The 20,956-nt window shown below is 38.4% G+C and overlaps 2 protein-coding genes across 3 annotated transcripts; one reads left to right on the forward strand and one right to left on the reverse strand.

Moving 5' to 3' along the window:
- Positions 1–271: 271 nt before the first annotated feature.
- On the reverse strand, positions 272–3,265 carry NDUFB1 (NADH:ubiquinone oxidoreductase subunit B1). 2 transcript variants are annotated; one of them, XM_041471945.1, is made up of 3 exons: positions 3,114–3,265; positions 1,760–1,904; positions 272–588 (listed from the first exon to the last, which is right to left on the reverse strand). In XM_041471945.1, the coding sequence occupies exons 2-3, from the start codon at positions 1,897–1,899 to the stop codon at positions 552–554; spliced, it is 177 nt and encodes a 58-aa protein (XP_041327879.1). In that variant the 5' UTR covers positions 1,900–1,904; positions 3,114–3,265; the 3' UTR covers positions 272–551. The 2 variants fall into 2 exon arrangements, with proteins under 2 accessions (XP_041327879.1, XP_041327878.1); XM_041471944.1 differs by having other exon boundaries at positions 1,760–1,901; positions 3,114–3,233.
- CPSF2 (cleavage and polyadenylation specific factor 2) lies at positions 3,266–17,072 on the forward strand. Its single transcript, XM_041471942.1, has 15 exons — positions 3,266–3,337; positions 3,867–4,052; positions 5,504–5,663; positions 5,748–5,853; positions 7,336–7,465; positions 7,794–7,909; positions 8,482–8,669; positions 9,079–9,369; positions 10,426–10,526; positions 10,862–11,062; positions 11,643–11,795; positions 12,343–12,568; positions 14,252–14,551; positions 15,492–15,626; positions 15,775–17,072. The coding sequence occupies exons 2-15, from the start codon at positions 3,904–3,906 to the stop codon at positions 15,865–15,867; spliced, it is 2,349 nt and encodes a 782-aa protein (XP_041327876.1). The 5' UTR covers positions 3,266–3,337; positions 3,867–3,903; the 3' UTR covers positions 15,868–17,072.
- Positions 17,073–20,956: the final 3,884 nt, after the last annotated feature.

Here is a 20,956-nt window from a genome sequence, read left to right on the forward strand (position 1 = left end):
GGCCCGGCACCGCTCCTCCCGGTACCGAGCGGAGCAGCGCCCGGCCCCGCCCGCTCCAGCCCCTTACACCCTCCTGGTCCGCTCACAAAGCCGCAGTAACTGCTTAACCACTGCCCCAAACAAGCCTACAGAGGAAACCCAGAAAGAAACTTAAGCAGGTTCAGTTTCTGGGTAACATTCTGGGTTTGTGGAAGTATTCCTTTAAAGGCTAGTTCATGAAATAGCTATAAACACGTGGATTCCCCACCACACACAACAATAACAACATAAATGATTTTTGCATAGTTTATTCTATAGTTCTTCCTCTCCTTTCCACAGCAGGGAAGAAAATTTTCTCAACGCTTATGGACTAATGGAATTCCTGAACACATATTAGTCATGTAATTAAATCAACTTCAAAAAGTAACACCAGAAATTAAACTAGCACTGATGAATTGCAGATGTCCTTTACTGTAGTATCCTCTCAGGGTAAAAACCATATTCCTGTTCTTTCAAAATGTAAGGTAAGATGATGAATCAAACAAAAATGTCTTCCTTTTCATCATCAGCTTTTATCTCCATGTTGCTTCTTCACCAGGCTTCAACTCCCTGTACAAAAAAAAAAAAAAAAAAAAAAAAAAAAAAAAAAAAAAAAACCAAAAACCAAGAGGGAAGAGACTAAAATTAGTATCTTTCTTTCTAGAATAATTATTAATAAATGTACTTATTTGTGTTAGTTTATATTCAACAATACCTTCATTGTGAGATTTATGTAAAATTTTAACTTTCCTTGCAATTGCTGTCAGTTAAAAATCTTTCCATACTGATAAACTTCCTCCTTTCTTTCAAAAGCTTCAATGGATTGAGTCCTCTGAATTTCCATTCATTTAAATGGAAGCACAAAACAGCTGACTTCTAAGGAGTTAACAGACTTTTAATTGGATCCTAAATGAAAAATTCTACTTCTTTTAAACATAATAATTCATTGCTTTAATGGAAAGAGAGGTGTGAAAGAAGAAGGGATTTTTACTAGATGCTGACATTGCAGCCCAACTTCACTAACAAATACATTAAGAAAAGTGCTAATGTACCAGTGGGGTAGATTATGTCAAAAGCTTTCTTTCTTACTCAAAATTAATTTAGGTGAGGCCAGAGTTGGAAGAAAAATCCACTGGCAAACTGATAGCACTCCTACTATCAGTGTTTATGCAACATGACTTTTTTCCCTCTTCTTTTGTTAACCTGATGATCTAATACAGAATTAGAACTGACACAGATGAGTCAATGTCTGCAGTTCTCTGATGTAAATACTCCCTGAGGAGTGAAGAGCCAGAAAACCCAAACTGATCAGTGCATATAATCACATAATTCAGTGAAGATATAGCAGCATGTATGTTAATTTTCAAGAACTTGGTAATTATTTTTAAGTACCACACATTTATAAGAAGTATTTGGTTAAAAAGCACTGTGATAATTTTAAATTTAAGAGCGAAAATTATAACTCAAGCACCATGTTTCCTGCTGAAGTTATAGAGTCAAAATAATAGTTTCCATATTTCATGACCAAGAACGTGACAGTAGCTAATGATCCTTTCTTTCATGAAGATAGCTCCTAAAGATTCCATTTTCAGTAGGTATTACTGACCTAAAACACTTCATGAATGCTTGATACTTTTAGGCCTTTCTTCCCCTTTTTTGGTTACATTCATAATTAAAAAAGAACTGAGAAGCACTTTGAAAAATAACTATATATGTATATAAGAGGCATCATAAAGCAGACCTTTTATACAATAAGCTCTTGTTTCTGAAGGCAGACAATCTTTCATCATTCCATCTGTCCAAATAGCATCCAATCACAAATCCTAAGGGAACAAGGATGTGAACCCAGTGTTCACGCACAGCTTGGGCGAAATTCACCATGACTGCTAGAAAGAAAAGCATAACAGGTAAGAGGTACTAATAAATCCGCACTTGGAAACTGTTGCATGCTTGGCAGCTTTACTCTCACTTATTAGGATTCTACAATGACATAATACACGTGAGGGCTATCAAACACTCCCTAGGAGACACACGCTGTTCTCAAACCCATACCTGGGTTTCTTAGAAATAACCCTAACTGTTGACCCTGGGAAAAAGAATTTCATCCTAAAACAGGACAGAAATAGACACATCTCTTTAATTTACTCATTAAAGCAACTCTACAGAAGTTTGCGGCTCTGTAAAACATTAGGAACACTTTCATAGCCTAAACTCCTGTAGAAGGACATTTTATTATCTGTGTCAAGTCTCAAAGACAAGTTGTATATTTAGTGGGGAGCTGACAGATAAGAAAGGACATTTCTGAAATAAGGAAGAACATTTCTAAAATCACAGAATGACAGAATTATGACAGCTGGGATGGACTTCTTGAGATCATCCAGTCAAACCTCCCTGCCAAGGCAGGATCACCTGCAGCAGATGACACAGGAACACATCCAGGTGGTTTTTTAATGTCTCCAGAGAGGGAGACTCCATGACCAGCTGTGCAGTGCTCTGTCACCCTCAATTTATAGAAGTCCTTCCTCATCTTGAAGCAGAACGCCTTGTGTTTTAATTTATGGGCATTGCTCCTTGACCCGTTGCTGGGCACCAATGAAAAGAGCTGGCACCCACCTTTGAGGTATTGACAGGCATTAACGAGATCCCCTCGCATTCTTCTCTTCTCAGACTAACGAGCCCCAGCAAACCTTTCCAACCCAACCAAAGCCTTCCCGACTAAGGGCTTACACGCGATACCGGTGAAGTCTGTCACACACACAGCCAAGGGCTCGGAGCCCGGGCCGGGTCCCGAGGGCGAGCCCCGCCGCCGTTCCCGCCGCGGCCGCTGTGGGGCGGCCCCGCACGCACCCCCCGCGGGACCCCCGGGCCCGGCCGCTGGCTCGGGACACGGCCCCACCACCTCCCGGCTGCGCCGCCCCGGCCTGCCCGGGACCCCGACCGCCCCTCCAGCAGCAATAGCGCCATAAAGCCCCACGGCTGAGGGGCGCTCCCGCCCGCCGCCGTGCCCCGGCCGAAGGGGTAGGGGACAGGGCGAGGCGCTCCCAGGGAGGTCCGACCGATTCTGCCCCCAGCCCCGCGCGCGACCCCGCCATTACCGCTGCTCGCGCCAGCACCGGGACCCGCAGCGGCCGCGCCAAGGGCACCGGGAACGGGCGGGCCGGGCGAGACCACGGGCGGCGCAGCGGCGGGGGAGGAGCGCCCTCCCCCCGGCGGGCTCGCGGTGGTGCCGCCCGCTACCCTTCCGCCGGCTGCCCCTCCTCCCCGCCTCCCGCAAGATGGCGGCGAGCGCGGCGCGGGCTGGGGGTGGTTGAGGGCGCAGGTATCGGCTTTTTCACATCATCCTCCTCTTCCCCTTGTTCTCGTCTCGGACTGGAGTGGGCGTAGGGCTCGTCCCCGTGACCCCGTCCCCGCCCGGCGAGAGGCCAGGCCCGGGCGCCAGGCCCGGGCCCGGTGGGGCGCTGGAGCCGCGGAGCCCCCGCGCGGAGCCCCCGGCCCGCCCGCGCTGTGGCCCTGGTCGGGCAGGCCCTGCGTTTGAGGGGTCGCGTCTCTGGATGTGCCATCTCTGGGTGCCCCATGCAGCTCCGTGGAGCTGCTGTTAACTGCGCTGCTCCTATGGATTCTTAAAAAAAATATTCTTAATGTATATTGTAGAAAATTAACCGCATCTCTTTCTAATAAGACCTGCAAGAGTAGAATGTTAATATCTGAGACTTAATTGGCATCGAGCAGCTGTACTGAACAGTATTAACACCGTTAGTCTGCATATTTTCAGGAATATGTGAAGCTAGATTTCAGTAAATGGAATTTTTCTTTGTGTCAGTCAACGAAACATTTTGTCCCCCATTCAGATTAGTTCTTTTGGAGATTAAACACTTGGAGAGGAAAATGACATCGATTATCAAGTTGACTACGCTCTCGGGGGTGCAGGAGGAATCTGCCCTCTGCTATCTTTTGCAAGTAGATGAGTTTCGTTTTCTTTTGGACTGTGGCTGGGATGAAAACTTTTCTATGGATATTATTGATTCTCTGAGGAAGTAAGTAGTTCAGTTCATACACCTATTTTTAAAATAGGGCTTGGTCTATCTTGAAAGTTTTCAAAGTTTCATGCAGTGGTATAATGTATGCTAAGTGCAGAATTGTTCATTTGTTTTGTTTTGGGTATATTTCACGTGAAGGGAATCACACTGCTGAAACATTTCCCGCAAAAACTTGGGATTTTTTTCTTTTCAGTCCAGTGAATTGTGTCTCAACTGTAATTCTCAAACTGTTCAGTTTTTGTTTTGGTTTGGATGATTTGTTTTATTGTCATAAATGTGACACAGTTTAGGGGAGACTGACCTTGACTCTCAGCTAATTTGGAATTGTTAACTAAGTTTTTAATAGGAAAGGAAGCTTTCCTGCAAGCAGGCTGAAGACAAAGCATTTCAACTCATGGGTCTTGTTTCAAGTTAAATAGACTGTTAGAAAAACACCTTCTGTCAGGACACCAGCCCTGCAAAGGGAAAAAACCCCTTCAAACCAAAATCTATCTAGACTTCAATACTGAACTTCTTCAGGTGTACAGCAAGGAGCTGTGCTGATTGCATTAGGACTGAAACATGGAAATTTGGGAGAGAAGCTGCGCTTTTTGTTATGGTTTTGTAGCATTGACACGCAGTGTTTGAAATCTTTTAAGTGAGGGTTGTTAGGTACTGAGGGTAGTTTATAAAATTTTTCAAGTGTCTTATCTAAGAAGCAATTAGATAAAATTCCCCTTTTTCATAACAGCCATCGAGAAGAATGGCTGTGTGCCCCACTTACTATGCAAGGGAACAAAAAGCTGTCAGTTCAGCTTGTATTTTCATTTGTTACATGTGTTTTATGCCCTCAAGTTTTTTAGTTATGATATGTAGAAAGGTTTTAGTCTGAGTTCTAATTTTCTGCAACACTTTGCAAGGAAAAAAAAAGGTTTTAAGTGTAATAAAATCCCCCAAACTGATGTGCTACTTTTCTTAAATGATATGTTTGATATTTTCTATATTTAAAGAAATATATTTTGATTTGATCTTTATCAGTTTAAAGATTGTTGTGTCTTTGATCCTGTTACTTGGTCACTCTCATCAGAAGAAAAATTTTAGTCTGTTTTGGGGTGCATAAGCAGTTTGTAGCACATCTGTACTGATAATATTCTTGGTCCCTCAGTTAATTTACTTTCTGGTGTCCACTTATATACTAAGGTCTTTCTCATCGGAGTTTGATGTGAAAGTTTCTTCTTCAGATCTTCAAAGTTATGCTTTCTGAAGTTACTTGTGTTTTTAAGTACTTGGACATTAGGAAACACCTGTACGTTTTAATTATGATTTTGAAAACTGTCAGTTCCTGAAGGGTTTAAGTTTCGTAGTTTGGCGTTCAGACTGTGTATGTATTCTCAAAACAGCCCTAGCAGGAGATAGACAAAACCATACAGAGCTCCTTTCAGTGGCTTTTGTTGACCCTCTTTTTATAGGCATGTACACCAGGTTGATGCTGTTCTTCTTTCCCACCCTGATCCTCTACACCTTGGTGCACTTCCATATGCAGTTGGAAAAATGGGATTGAATTGTGCCATTTATGCAACTATTCCTGTATATAAAATGGGACAGATGTTTATGTATGATCTCTACCAGGTATGTTTAAGTTGATGCTTTCATCCACAACACCTTTGATATGGTGGAGTGTTTGAATGCTCTGTACCTCTTTGTTTGTTTTAGTCCCGCCATAATACTGAAGATTTCACACTCTTTACATTGGATGATGTAGATGCAGCCTTTGATAAGATACAACAGCTGAAGTTTTCTCAGATTGTGAACTTAAAAGGTAAAGTTGTCACCAAAGCCTCAAGACATTACTATTAGTGAAAGGCAAGAGAGCAGTTAAGAGTTAAAGAAACTTCACTAAAGGGACTGAGTTTTGAAATACTGTGTGTTTTGCAGTGCTGATTCATTAGTCTCATGTCAGTCTGTATCACTTGCAATTGTATCTAGAAATGGATAGAATTTTCACTTAATGAGGAGGAGGTCATGCCAAACAATGTTTAGATGTTTGTTTCTCTTTTGTGTTTTTGTAACTTCTCTTCTTGGAATTTACTGATGTCTGTTGAAAGTGTTTACTTACCTCTAGCGGCAGATACCTCAGAACTCTCCATAACAATAACACAAGGGAAAGCTTTGTAGAGGAGGTTGCAGAGATGAAGTTACAGCATGTGCATGATTTAATGGGGACATCTTCAGTGACTCAGATCATAATCAGTGTAGTGTATTGCTGGCACCTGTGACAATCAGCAGCTTTCCACTCGTGTTGAATGTAAAGATCAGAATAAAATAACAACTCTTCTTGAACAGAGACACGTACAGGCTGACCACCAGCAGTTTGTCTCTGAAGTGCAGTATTTTACAGGTTCATGAATAGTGCTGCCAAAATTCCTGCCTTCTTATTTGGAAAATAGAAAGAAGATGTTGTCCTTGAAAAACTGTTGGCCCCTTTTTGAGATAGTTGTAGCAAGGCTATGTCTACCCTGGCAATTTTTACATCTAAAGAGCAGTGTTATCATACAACCGTTTTAAAACAACCAACTTCTTTTATATTTAATGGAGGTGATTTGGAAAGACTTGATGGAGGCTTTTAAGACGATAATATATGTTTAATTATTTAAACATATGCATTTAATGCAGCAGGGTCAGTGAGTAATGGTTGTGGGTGGTCTTGTTTTAATCTGACAAACATACAGGCTGGTATCAATGACAAGGGAGCAACAGTGCATTTGAAAAATGCATCAGGTGCTGAAAAGTTCTCTCATCCCTGACTGCAGCACCTTTTCTGAACACCTTTTCTGCTATGGTTTAACTTGCGTTTATCATTCTGGAAAGCTTCCAGATTGTGTAATTTATATAAGTTTTCCTAGGTACCTCAAAAGTGAATGATACAGTAAACATTTAGTGTTGCCCCAGAGAAGATCCTGGCTTTCATCATTATGCTTGCTTTCTTGTGATATGTTTTTTATATAATTTACTGTTGTTTATGTCTGTAGTTACAGCGGCTCTGAGTATCAGTGGGAGGTGGAGGGAAGAAGTGATCTTTGCTTTAGTTTCTTTATTCTGGAGGAAATATAAAAGTGAATTGCAAAATATATTGACATTACTGCTTAGATGGGAAGGACAGATATGACTGGTTTTTCATACTTAATTTGATATTTTTCTCAGTAGTAATTTGGGTATTCAGTTGTTTAAAGTTACTATGTCTTGTTCAGAATAATGGATTTTAATATGTGTAATCTACCTAAAATACTGAAAACCTTTGTAGGCAAAGGACATGGTTTGTCAATCACACCATTGCCGGCTGGTCACATGATAGGAGGCACAATTTGGAAGATTGTCAAGGATGGGGAGGAAGAAATTGTTTATGCCGTTGATTTCAACCACAAGAGGGAGATGTAAGTTCAACATAGTGGTGTATAGTTCTTAGCTGTGTTAGCTGTGTGTCATTTAGTGGGTGATAAAGAGGTGTGGAAGCAGAAATGCATATCCAGTTCTAATAAGACCACTAATTTCATTTGCATTCAGATTAATCAGTTTGAAGCAAGCATTAGCTCTGGGTTTCTTTATTCTATTCGTTTTTATTTATTTGTAAATTTGAAGCAGGAAGCATTCAGCAGCTGAGTAGTTTGGTTTCTGTACATGCAAATATCTGGAATCTAGCTGCCTTATTTTTTCTTGTAAAATAGAAATGCAAAAAAGTGAGATTTTTCCTTTTTTCCACAGCCATCTGAATGGATGTTCCTTGGAAATGTTGAGCAGGCCTTCATTGCTTATTACAGATTCATTTAATGCTACTTATGTACAACCCAGGAGGAAGCAAAGGGATGAACAGCTGCTGAGTATGTATTGTTTGGGCTTCAAAAATATCAGTAATGTGATTTATTAGACACTATAAATTATTTTTCTATGAGAAATTCGTTAGCATTTAAACTTAAGAACCCTCATTAAAATGTAACAAGTTTTGAATTACTCTTTTCTGATAATACTGATCCTGTTAGTTAAATGTTTTCCTAACAACAATGAACTATATTTGAAAACAGTGTATTTTACCCAGTATTCTTAAATCTCTTCAGGGATTTTTAAATTACCTTCCTCAGCACTTTCTTTTTATAAACTCCATTTTCTGTTGGTTTTTAATGAAAAAACCCAAAAACAAACAAACAAAAGAAAGAAATACCAAGGCAGAGAGATCTTCAGAGCTACTGAGAAAACTCCAGCTCCCTTTAATTTTTGGTGGGAGTGTGGATTTGGATCTCTTTTGAAGTTTCATTTGTTTCTGTGTTCAGTATACTTTTGAATATGATTGCTAGTGTGATATAACAACAAAAAAAAAATCCAAGCCACAGCACAAACCTTCTAACTTTGGACAAAAGTATAAATAGGCTTTTGTTTTGTTTTTAATTCTTCCTAGCTAATGTTTTGGAGACATTACGAGGTGATGGAAATGTATTAATAGCCGTGGATACAGCAGGCAGAGTTCTGGAGCTTGCTCAGCTTCTTGATCAGATCTGGAGAACAAAAGATGCAGGATTAGGAGTCTACTCTCTTGCACTTTTGAATAATGTCAGCTACAATGTAGTGGAATTCTCTAAATCACAGGTTTGTTTTGATTTTAAAATCCAGTTATGAAGAGTAAAGGAACATCTATGCAAAAGCTTTTCTTTTTAATGGTAAAAAATGGCAAAATACTGGGGGAATGTCCTTCTGTAGTGCATGTTTGTGTCTCAGCTCTTTTGATCAAGTAATACACTGTCGCTTTGTGACAGTGGGCATGTTTCTTGATACTGATTTCTGTCTTTACAATAAGACTTGTTAGCATAGTTTATAGTTGTTGAAAAAGAGAACTTAAAGTACTTGTTTCAGTGTTGGTTATGCTCAACATTATTTCTTCACCTGCTAAGAAATACTGAAGTAATCATGGGCATAGTGCATCCTGTACTTCATATGAAGCTTGTACTGTTGAACAACTTGTATTTGTGTAGATAACTTTCTCTAATACATATTTTAGGTTGAATGGATGAGTGACAAGTTGATGAGGTGCTTTGAAGACAAGAGAAACAACCCTTTTCAGTTCCGCCATCTCTCCTTATGTCACAGTCTGTCTGATCTGGCTCGAGTGCCTAGTCCAAAAGTTGTTCTTGCGAGTCAGCCTGACTTGGAGTGTGGGTTTTCTAGAGATCTTTTCATTCAGTGGTGCCAGGATTCCAAAAACTCCATAATTTTAACTTATCGCACTACACCTGGAACATTAGCACGATTCCTGATTGATAATCCTTCTGAAAAAGTTATAGATATTGAGGTAAGAGTTGTTTCTATAACTCCAGGTTTTTATTGTGGGCCATCTGGAGTCCTGTGGGCAAAACTGAACATAATTTCCCTTTTGATCTTCTGGAAATGCTTCTAGTGGTGGTGAGAAACCTGAAATCAGTATGTTGCATATTTATCAGATTGTGGATAAATTTACATGAAAATAGGTCTCCTACTGAGAGCCGCAAAATGCTTTTTCACGGCATGGCAAAATTAATAGAGCTGAGCATGAAGTTCCTTTTAAATATTTATTCTTAGACAACTTGTTCCTTTGTGTTTCTATTATAATAGAAAAAAGTCTGCTTGCAGCTGACGTACAAATTACCACATGTGATGGGTTAGTCTTGCTGGAAAATTCTCCTGGTTTGGGTGAGAGGAGAATCAAGTCAAATTAATATAATATATCCCAACAGGATTAGAAGGATAAGCAAATGCTGGAAATTAGGAGATAATTAATTGCTATTCATGCTTTCAAATTGTTTTTAATAATCTGTACACCTGTGTCTACTTCTTTCTGGTGCACATTGTTAATTTATGGAAGTCCCCTGTGATTGCAGTGAAAATTTCAATACTGATGATGCAGCTTTATTTTGGTTTTAGATTGGATTGAAATTAATAGAATTATAGTATTAGATTATTACTAGAATTCAGTTTATTCAAAGTGAGCTGTACTCAGAAAACAAGAAACAAAATCTACCATTGTTTTGCCAGCTAGTATGACCTTTCGGGGTTCTTCTGGTTTGGTGTTAATGATGGAAAACTAAAAAATACACTGCTCATCTAAGAGCATTTGCCTTCAATTATTTTTTGTAAAGCTTAATTGATTCTAATGTTTTAGAAATGCTTTCATTTAAAGTAGACTGTACAAATTGACACTATCATGATGTCAAGGTACCACATTTTTGCCATAGTCTTGTTTTGTGTGCAACATACAATTTATACTTGCCCTTGGTGCCCAAGGACAAATATTCTTGTCAGCAGCATATAGGAGAAGTATTAAAGTTGTGTCAGCTACTCACAATAACATTAACTTTAATTCCATCTGCAGTTGAGAAAACGTGTCAAGTTGGAAGGAAAAGAACTTGAAGAATACCTAGAAAAGGAAAAACTAAAGAAAGAGGCAGCTAAGAAGTTAGAGCAGTCTAAAGAGTAAGTATGTTTGCTCATTCTGCTGTTATGGTCAGAGTTGAGATTTCTGTGTGATTATTCTGCTCCTTCAACTCTTTTCAGGCCTAAATGAGAATTAGAGTTTCAGTAGCCTTGTCTGAGGGCCCTGAGGAATCAGGAGTGGTTGTCTTTAATCTGTTGTCCCGATAGACCCAGTTTCATCTGCAGCTGGACTGTGAGCTCTTTCTCAGATACATAAACTGCCCTTGGCCTTGGTTAGTGTTATGTCAACTGTTATTTTCTAGTCAGCATGTTTATGTAATATGAAACCTGAAGAAAAAAAAGAAGTGCTAGGTGTTTTTGGAATGTCATTTCAGGGCAGATATTGATTCCAGTGATGAGAGTGATGCTGAAGAGGATATTGATCAGCCAACTTTACATAAGACCAAACATGATTTGATGATGAAAGGTGAAGGTAGCCGGAAAGGAAGCTTCTTCAAACAGGCAAAAAAATCTTACCCAATGTTTCCAGCTCCTGAAGAAAGAATTAAATGGGATGAATATGGTGAAATTATCAAGTATGTGGTGGTAATGTATACTAACATAGTAGCTATGAAATAATCAAAAACTAGAAGGAATTAAATTCACCATTCTGTCTCTTTTGCAGCATTGCTATATGCTCTTCAAACTCTTAAGTCTTAGACAAAGCTTATGATAAGGATTGAAGCTGCAGAGTGCTGATCCTTGACCTTTTCACTCCAGGCTTTTTTTTTAAATCTTTTGAGATAGAAGATTTTAAATTCTTTTAACCTGACTTTTTTCTGCTTTAAATTTCACTTAATGTTAAATTTGTGAGGTGAGAAAACACTGTCCATCCTAACAAAATTCACTGAATTTGTCAGCTTTGCATAAGGAATACTTGCTAGAAATCCTCAATTTGCTAGTATTTCCTAAGTTATTCAAGTTCTTTTTTAAGATGGGAAGGTCATCTTTTCCAAATCAGCTCTGTTCAAGTATGGAAATATTTGGCAGGTGTAGTAAAATTGCTGGCAATAACAGTTGCAAAAAATATTAGTAGTAATAATCAGCACTGTTTGTTTTTATATTAGGTAGTGCTTTGGTTTTACTCTAAAAAGCAAAATACCTTTAATTCTTTAGACCTGAGGATTTTCTAGTTCCAGAGCTTCAAGCAACAGAAGAAGAAAAAAGCAAATTAGAGTCTGGTTTGACAAATGGAGAGGAGCCTACGGACCAGGATTTATCAGATGTTCCTACCAAATGTATTTCTGCAACAGAATCCATGGAAATTAAGTGAGTGACTTTGTTCTTCTCAATTCTAGAGCACTGGCATGGGTACAGTGCAAATTGGGTAAAAGGCTAGCTTGGATTTAAGAAAGTGGGAAAGGACTTGATTTTTGTTTATTTTTTTCCTCAACCTAAGTTGTATTTTACTAGTCTTCCTGGGAGCACAGAAGAGTCTTATGGCTCCCGACTCTTAAAAAAATTGGTGTACTTCCTGTCTTATGGAGACAACTGGAAGAGATAGAAGAAACTATATAATAGTACATTAGCATAGATACTTAAGTATGTTTTGTTGAAAGGATAACATATTCAAATATGCTTATTTCATGGATAATTTTTTTTTATAAATATGTAAGTGAATTTTGTGAATGTAGTGTTAAATACACACATGCTAATATTTGACAACTGTATTTTACAGATCCATAATATACCTTGTGCTGACAGTTTTTGTTGATGTACAATAATTAAAAAATACATTAACTAAGTATTTTGGAGCACGCAAAGGTTTAATCCTTTAAACTAAACATATTATTGCTGGGTTTTTTATTGAAACTAGAGCCAGAGTTACATACATTGACTATGAAGGACGTTCAGATGGGGACTCAATTAAAAAAATTATTAACCAAATGAAACCAAGACAACTGGTGATTGTCCATGGACCACCTGAGGCCAGTCAGGACCTTGCAGAATGTTGCAGAGCTTTTGGTGGAAAAGATATTAAAGTTTACATGCCCAAACTTCATGAAACTGTAGATGCTACAAGTGAAACTCACATTTACCAGGTAAGGTAGTGGAATTTTTAGTTGTGTAACTACTGTGGACTGTAGTAGAGCTGTATGAGCAGAATGTAATTTGCCCTCTGTTCTTTGCGAGAGGAGAGGTGGTACCACCTGTGAGTTCAATTAGCTTTGTGTGATCAAGGCATTAGTTGTGTTTTTCTGCCTTTTAGATAAGCATTCTCCTGAGGCTTATTATTCATAAGTGTTTGAAAGCTTGAATGTGATATCAGTGTGTTTTTACCTGAAGTGCAAAAGACAACATTTGTGGCCACAGGGGCATCAGTTTGCTTTATTGAAGTATGTACAAATTTATAATGCCTATATTTAGAATACAATTATATACCAGCTTCAGTTGAGGATTCTCTTTAGAATCTCAAATGGAGCCTTAAAGAGCTAGAATAAAAAAATGCTTCATACTTAAATAGTACCTAAGAGTGAACATGTAAAATTAGGAACAAGTTAATGATAAAAACAAATAAGATACCCATTCCCCCCAAAAACTTAATATGATGGTTATTGGAAAGTAAGGTTATGATAATGTATTGCTGTGTGTTAGCCATGAAAATTAAATGCAATATAGTACATTCTAAATAAGAAAGCTGCAATAGCTTGTGTGAATTATGTGAAAATTGTGTATGTTCGTAATTTAATTTTTGAAGTTGTTTAGAGGGAAGTCTCTCACAAACATTTTTTTGCAGCTGTCTTTTATTCCTTTGTTCTTTTAAAGTTAATAGAAAAACATTGGTAGAATTGTTGAAAGAGGTACTTCTATTTCTTTCCAGAGAAAAATCTGTTATCCTCTAGAAAGTAGAAAATTCCAGTTATTATAAATCATCTAGTTATGGCAGCCTTAAAGCAGTTTGTTTTCTGCTTGTGGTTTGTTTGTTGTTGGGATTTTTTGTTTGTTTTTTTAAGGCTATGAGAGTTGCTAGTGTGTAAGAAATGACCCAGGAGAAGTGCAGTGGCAAAGTTGACTTTGAAAATAATAGGTGTGAGTGAAGTGTCAGTGTCACAGTGTCATTTGAGTGGGCTGTGCTGCACATGGGTGGGTAGCTGGTGGTTCTTTCACATGGTTGCAGCCTTGATTGCGCTATGGGAATCATGGACCTTCTAATGTGGATAACAATCTCTAAGAGTAGAGCTTTATTTAAAGGATTAAAGTCCCAGTGTCCACCAGAGGAATCAGGGCAAAGGCATTCAAAAGTCTCGTATTTACAACATCCTTTCTTACAATAAAATAATAATTACAATTTTTTCGGAGGATTGAAATTTTGAACTATTCATCAGCAACCTAAATGTATCTATAGAAACATCCTCTGAATTTGCTAGGACCAACTGGGGAACAACTTGGCTGTAAAAAAGGTTTCTGGTTTTAAAAATAAATGATTGTTCTTGCTGTAAATTTAAGTCAAGTTTGCAGTTCTATAGGTTCTTTTTTAATTTTATCCAAGATGAGAAAGGTGTTGATCTCTGCTGCTTTTTAAGTTGTGATATGAGTGTTACATATATTAAATTTTAAAGTATCTTGCCTTGGTGATACCAGTTCCATCCTTTCTCTCCACAAGAGTGCATGAATCAAACCAACTGAAAAGATGGTGAAGAGAAACTTGCTGATCTTTAAAGCTTGAAGTAAGACCTCTGTATTTTCCTTGAAACTAACAGTACTTTTATTTTTGTACAACCCAGGTCAGGTTGAAAGATTCTCTTGTCAGCTCTCTTCAGTTCTGTAAAGCCAAGGATGCTGAGTTGGCTTGGATAGATGGCGTTCTGGACATGAGGGTTTCAAAAGTGGATACTGGAGTTATTTTGGAAGAGGGAGAGTTGAGGGAAGATGAAGACTTAGAAATGCAAGTGGATGTGCCTTCTTCAGACTCTAGTGTGATTGCACAACAAAAGGCCATGAAAAGCCTCTTTGGTGATGATGACAAGGAGATGTGTGAGGAGAGCGAAATCATTCCGACTTTGGAACCTCTGCCACCTCATGAGGTACAGAAATGATGATACTGCTCTGGATTTCTTTTATGAAGACCTTTGTATTCATTTGTGTTTTTCTAGTGCTTAGAGGTTGATACTGTGATCTTACTCAAATGAAAGCGTAACTGAAACTGGGTTTTTGGGCTTCTCTTTGTTAAACCTGGTGCTGTTCTTTGTTCAGCTTTTATGCTTTTCAGTGAGGATGATCTTTTGCATCCATTAACCATATATTTATGAAATAAGATTTTAATTAGTGTGTGTCATATCTGTAATTAGTACATGCAGATAGAGAAAATCAGTTGGTGTTAGTCACTTGAGGATTTTATTACATTTTGTTGATGCTATGGAAGATACTTCATATACTTGAGATACAGATCTTTGACATTCATACATCTGCTTCTATAGTAGTGATTTGAGAGTTTATTAAATTTATCTTTTCTATAAATTTACCATAGCTCTTAAACTACTTAAACTTAGGAGATAACTATTTTATCTTTCTGTTGAATTATTCCAGTACCTTTTAATCCTGGAGATGCTTTTTAAGATTCTCTGTTTCACAGTCCTAAATGTAGTCTGTTCTGGGAGCTAGAGAATTGTGGAGACAACTCTAAAGTCTGTTCAGACTCATGGCAGCCCTCATAGCACCCTGTACTGATCAGCAGTACAGCTCATCAGAGCTTGGTCCCTGGCATAGCATGGTTTGGAAGAGGGATCTTCATTGTAGCTTTCTATTTGTCTTCAATATGTGAGCAAAGAAAAACCCTTTGCTTTTTGTGATGGGTAACTTCTAAGGCTTTTCTGTCCTCAAGATGTATTGCTGCAGGTGAACAGAAATAGAACCAGTTTAGAGTTCTGTAGTCTTGGCCGCAGTGCTGCCAACGCAATAATGAGATCTTTGGGAAAATGGAAGGTGTCAAATAGAAGAAGTAAAATTGTGTGTGTTGTTTTAAAGGTTCTTGGGCATCAATCTGTGTTTATGAATGAGCCAAGACTGTCTGACTTCAAGCAGGTTCTCTTGCGGGAAGGCATACAAGCTGAATTTGTTGGAGGAGTGCTTGTGTGCAACAACCTGGTAGCTGTCCGCAGGGTAGGTGTTCTGTGTTTTAATCTCTTTGAGAAATAATATTATAAAATAATACATATTATTTTAGTAATAAATAAAATATTATTTTAGTAATAAAAGAAGTTTGTCTTTAATGTTAAGATAACAAATTGAAACATGTCTTTTGTTTCAGACTGAAACAGGGCGTATTGGATTGGAAGGCTGCCTCTGCCAGGACTTCTACAGGATAAGAGACCTTTTATATGAGCAATATGCTATTGTCTAAGAAAAATGCTGCAAAGGTGTTTTCACTTGAACTTTTACAGACAATGGAGGTTTCTTCCATTTCTGACTTTTTGTAGTTTTCTAATTTATATGGGGAAACCTAATTCCTAAAGAACAGTTAGCTGCCATGAACATGTGAGTAACTGCTACTGTCGTTCATAAATCTGTTGGTGCATTCCATGTAGTTGACTCTTCAACTGTTACAACTTGGCATCTCCCACATAACACATTATAAATGAGTTTATGACTATGAATGCTTCTCAGCAGGGGTTCAATTTGTCAGGGCATGTTTTGGTTTCACAGATTCTCTGTCAGAGAGTACAAAACATGTAAAAATCATTCTTTTGTTCTAAAATAAGATTGGAAAAAGAGCTTTGGTTTCTTTGGTTGTGTTTGTTTTGGTTTCTGTGTGGTTGTTTTTGGTTTTGGTTGCTTGGGAGTTTTTAAATAAGTTTGATTTCGGGAACAGTCTCAAGTATCTCCCTCTTTTGTTTTTAAATTGAGGTTAGTTGAAGTACATTATTAACAGCCTACTTAAAGCTAGACTGCTTAAAGTTTCCCCAGTGTTAATCTGGCTGCATGTGCCGTATCTGTTCCGTCTTACTGATTTGTTCTGAAACAGCATTTCATATTCTAATCTGCAGGATAAAAAAATTACTTGGGCAATTACTCCAAGAAGATTGGAATATATTTTCAGGTAGTTTAAAATGCAGTAATTATGCTTGAGAGTAACTTCTGTGCAAACTTACAGAATTTGTAACTCCTAGCTCTTGCAAAATTATGCCAATTATAAAAACTTAGAAAAGTTCTGATTTTAATACTTTTCAAAGTCTAAACCTTTATCCATGCACTGATGTTTGTTCAGAGTGCCATGAGCCATGTTCAGGAAGATCTTTTCTCTTGAAATCTGGGTTCATGTAATGTGTTTAATGATTTTGTACCATGTTCTGTTCTAGATGACAGTAGCTGCTGATGATAGGAATTTACCTTACCTTTTAGGTAAGGATAAACACAGTTTCAAGTTCATTAATTTCTCAGAAATTAACTTATGAAAACAAATGGCCTCTCAAGTTTATTTAATCCTTTTCTCCCCATCCATGTGTGAAACACCAGCTTTGGCAGTGGAGAGTTGTTTGCTTTTTACATAGAACAATGTAATATATGCTCTTTGTGTGTATGCTTAAATAAAACCTTTTGAAAAAGTGACAAAAAATAGCCCTGTGGGCTATCAATGGAAAGATAATTTACTTTGCAATTCATTCTCAGCAAAAATTTTCTGTCTGATCTACAGACTATTCTGTTTAAAATAGTAGCTTAAAAGTGAAGACTACTAAACATTTGATAGAACTGTATACTATAAATGTAAAAAACTTGAAAATACAATACTGAGTGAGAATGTATTTTCTTACACAAAATCTAGGGATAACTAGATAGCTCAGTGTTGTGGGTTTTTTCTTAACAGTCTAGAAAAATGTGTATTTCTTTATATTGACATCTAGAACTTCATAGGAATGCTCTGGTTTTGTAGCAATGCTATGTAAATCTATATGATGATGAATACTTGTTGCTGAATACTATTGTATTACTACTATTGCTGATACCAGTGAACTTTTATAAAGTGAATTACTTTGTACATAATCATATTGGCCGTAGGACTTTAACCTTGAGGACTTAGGATGGGAAGGGATCACATACGCCTGCATGAAAAACAATAATAAAGAAAAAAACCCTTAGGAAGTCAAAATAGTGCTGTTTTTAAAAAATGGATAAAGACAGCACAGTGTGATCATAAACCTTTCTATCAGTTTTGTTTGTTTTTCTGACCTACTGATACAAATTCAGCTAAGATCACAAAATTTTAGTGTTATCAGTCCATAAATTCTAGTGTGTGATGACAGAGAATCCCAAATTATTGCTATCACTGAGGAAGAGGCTCAAGTATAAGCAAAACAGCTTCTAATTTTAGTCTATTCAGCATGAGTGTGACTGAAGTGTGAAATCAGACCTGGAAAGCTGACATGCAAGGTGAAAGTAGACAGCTGAGTGCTGGGACTGGAGTTCTGGACATCTGTAGAGAATGTATCACAGGCTGCACTGGTGCTGTGGGGCAGGTGTGCTCCTCAGCTGGGCATTCAGTGCTTGTAAAGCAGTGTGCACCTGAAGCCAGTGCTCATTAATTTTGCCTATTCTGCTGTCAGTTCCCTGATAAGTTCTTAACTATGATTTGCTTTAGACAGTAATTGAACTTCTGTGTGTGATTTTCAGAGTTACTAGTCTGGTTCTAGTTTTTATCTGAACTAAAAGATTGATTTCCCCTTACCTTCACAAAATGTCAGTACTGCCGTGATCTGTAAGTTGTGTTTTCGGATTTACATTTTCTTCATTAGCACTAAAAGTGTGACAAAGAGTGCCATTTCTTATTCTGTACTCTGTTGTTCCTGAAGGTAAGAACGTTAACTTCAAACCTAGTTTCAGTGTTCACCAATTAAAAATATTTCCTTCCAGTGCTCCTGGCTAGTTCAGATTCCTCACCTAAGAAGCACCAAGGGTATGTGGAGACAAGAAAGGTCTCTAATGAAAAGAAATAATTTTAGCGTTAGTTATTTTGCTGTTCCTATTATCAAAGCATAGATTTACCCTGAGTTAGATAACATTGTTTGTGACAGTTTGATTTTTAATCATTTTGCTTTGACCATATGGGCTGGAGGTGAAGGTGACAATCTTCTCCATTCTTCAACAATATTTAGATATAACCAGATCTATTTCTCAAAATACGCTGTTAATGGAAAGGTAGGATGCCCAGTGTTCTGTCAGAGTAACAGTCTTGGGAGAGCATTTGAGATCTACTTGCTGCTACAATTTGCTTGAAAATGTAGGGATTTTCCCATATCTCTACCAGTTTTTAATTGGAGTCAAATGCTATTCATTAGGAATTAGCAAGCAGAGACATGCTCCCTCTCCACCCTCCAATCTAAATAATTGTTATAGATGGTTGTACCCTAAGACACTTGTTTTGTATAGAATCAAGATTTCTTTGATAAGGCATGACACGTATTACTACTTCAGGTAGTAAAGGGGAGTGTGTTGCCTTAAACCTGGCTCTGGCCAGGACAGGGTTGATTCACACGTATTACTACTTCAGGTAGTAAAGGGGAGTGTGTTGCCTTAAACACACTGTCCCTGGCCAGGACAGGGTTGATTTTTGTAGCAGCCAGGAGAGGCATGGCCAAGACCCAGAGGTTATTCCATGCCACCTCAGGTCATTTTCCAAGAATTGGTAAGGGGGTCCCTTCCTGGCAGTGGTAAGCTATTGTTGGGCTCCCTTTGACGCAGGGGTAAGCACTTGCATGGGAATTGCTCACTTCCCTTGTAGACTTCTGTTATTAATGTTGTTGCTGTTGCTGTTCATTTTCTTATTTCATTGCTGTTTCTGGTAAATTGGTCTTATCTCAACCCACGATCTTCACTTTTTGCGACTCCAATTCTTCTCTTCAGCCCCAAGAGGGGAAGGGAGGAGCGAGCAAGTGGCACATGTTTTGGAGTGTTTTGGATGAAACACTAAATGGGAGAATACCATTCCTAAACTGTGAAAACTGCTAAAATTTTTTGAGTCTTTGTCAAAAGTAGTCTTACTTTAAGGATTGGAATGTTGCATGATATTCTGTTTCATGGCTTTTAGAGATGTTTTCATAGTTTTGAAAAGGAAGTGCTGGGGAAGCTGATCTCACAGCCAAGTCTGATAAAGAAACGTATCTAGTAACCAGAATTGTAGTTCTTGGTCTGAAAATGGTGTAAGTCATCAGTGTTAGTTCAAAATGGGATAATGAAACTAGATCAAAAGAATCTATAAAATTGCCTGTTGGCATTTATTTTTAAAAATACTTTAAACAGTATTAAGTTTTACCTTCTTCTGAGACTTGTTCTGATGGGGTAAGAGATATAATACAAAGATGAAAATATCATAGAATCATAGAATGGTTTGGTTTGGAAGGGGCCTTAAAGATCATCTTGTTTCAGTGCTCTGCCATGGGCAGGGACACCTTTCACTAGACCAGGCTGTTCAAAGCCCCATCCAATCTGGTCTTGAACTTCCAGAGATGAGCCATCCACAGCTTCTCTGGGCAGCTTGTGCCGGTATGTCACCCCCACTCATAGTGAAGAATTTCTTCCTAGTACCTAATCTAAACCTACTCTTGTTCAGTTTAAAACCGTTTCCCCTCATCCTATCACTACATGCCCTTATGAAAAGTCTCTCCAGCTCTCCTGTAGGACCTCTTTAAGCACTGGAAAGTGCTGTAAGGTTTCCCCAGAGCTTTCTCTTTTCCAGGCTAGACCACCCCAATTCTCTCAGCCTGCCTTCATGGGAGAGGTGCTCCAGCCCCCTGATCATCTTCATGGCCATCCTTTGCTGTTCCAACAGGTCCAAGTCCTTCCTGTGCTGAGGACCCCAGAGCTGGATGCAGCACTGCAGGTGGGATCTCACCAGAGTGGAGTTGAGGGCAGATCCCCTCCTTTACTCTGCTGCCCACACTGCTTTGTATGCAGTCCAGGATACAATTGGCTCTCTGGGATGCAAGAGCACATTGCCAGATCATGTCCATCCTGCACCACCAGCATTTATTTTGGGGGTCTTGTTGTGTGGCTTGTTTCCTGCAAGTACAGAACAGTTGCAGGTCAGTGGTAAGTGAACTGATTCTTCCTTTCAGCTCTAACACTTCCTCACAGTGGTAGAAGTGGAATATAGTTACAATATAGTAACTATAGTTAGGAATATAGTATTTAGGAGAACAAGATTGTTTCATACAGTGAACTACAAGTTTTACTGGCTTTGACTGGTTGTGTATTACCACTGTGATAAGAAGTGAAAAATCAAAAAATACCAACCCCACTCCTGCATTATTTAGTAGAACTTCCAGTAAGCCCTGTAACTGTTTTCCTGGAAGAGAAGGATCCATACAAACTCTGAAAGTCAGAAGAAACAAGTTTGCTGTGTGAGCTGTAAGCAGTAAAAACCTGCCTGTTGTTGTATAATTGTCTTGGGTGATGCAAGCTGGATCTGTGGTTCAACAGCTGAATGATAGCAAGCTAAG

This window comes from Pyrgilauda ruficollis, unplaced genomic scaffold (assembly GCF_017590135.1).
Source record: "Pyrgilauda ruficollis isolate IOZ18807 unplaced genomic scaffold, ASM1759013v1 scaffold28, whole genome shotgun sequence".
Taxonomy (NCBI): Eukaryota; Metazoa; Chordata; class Aves; order Passeriformes; family Passeridae; genus Pyrgilauda; species Pyrgilauda ruficollis.

Bases quoted from the DNA above. Each gene is read 5' to 3' on its own strand.
- NDUFB1 (XM_041471945.1), bottom strand. From the start codon at position 1,899: ATGGTGAATTTCGCCCAAGCTGTGCGTGAACACTGGGTTCACATCCTT. The intron at 589-1,759 runs GTCTGCTTTATG...TTTTTTGTACAG, and splicing joins AAGAGCTTATTGTATAAAAG to GGAGTTGAAGCCTGGTGAAG.
- CPSF2 (XM_041471942.1), top strand. From the start codon at position 3,904: ATGACATCGATTATCAAGTTGACTACGCTCTCGGGGGTGCAGGAGGAA. The intron at 5,664-5,747 runs GTATGTTTAAGT...TGTTTGTTTTAG, and splicing joins TTATGTATGATCTCTACCAG to TCCCGCCATAATACTGAAGA. The intron at 12,569-14,251 runs GTAAGGTAGTGG...TGTACAACCCAG, and splicing joins GTGAAACTCACATTTACCAG to GTCAGGTTGAAAGATTCTCT.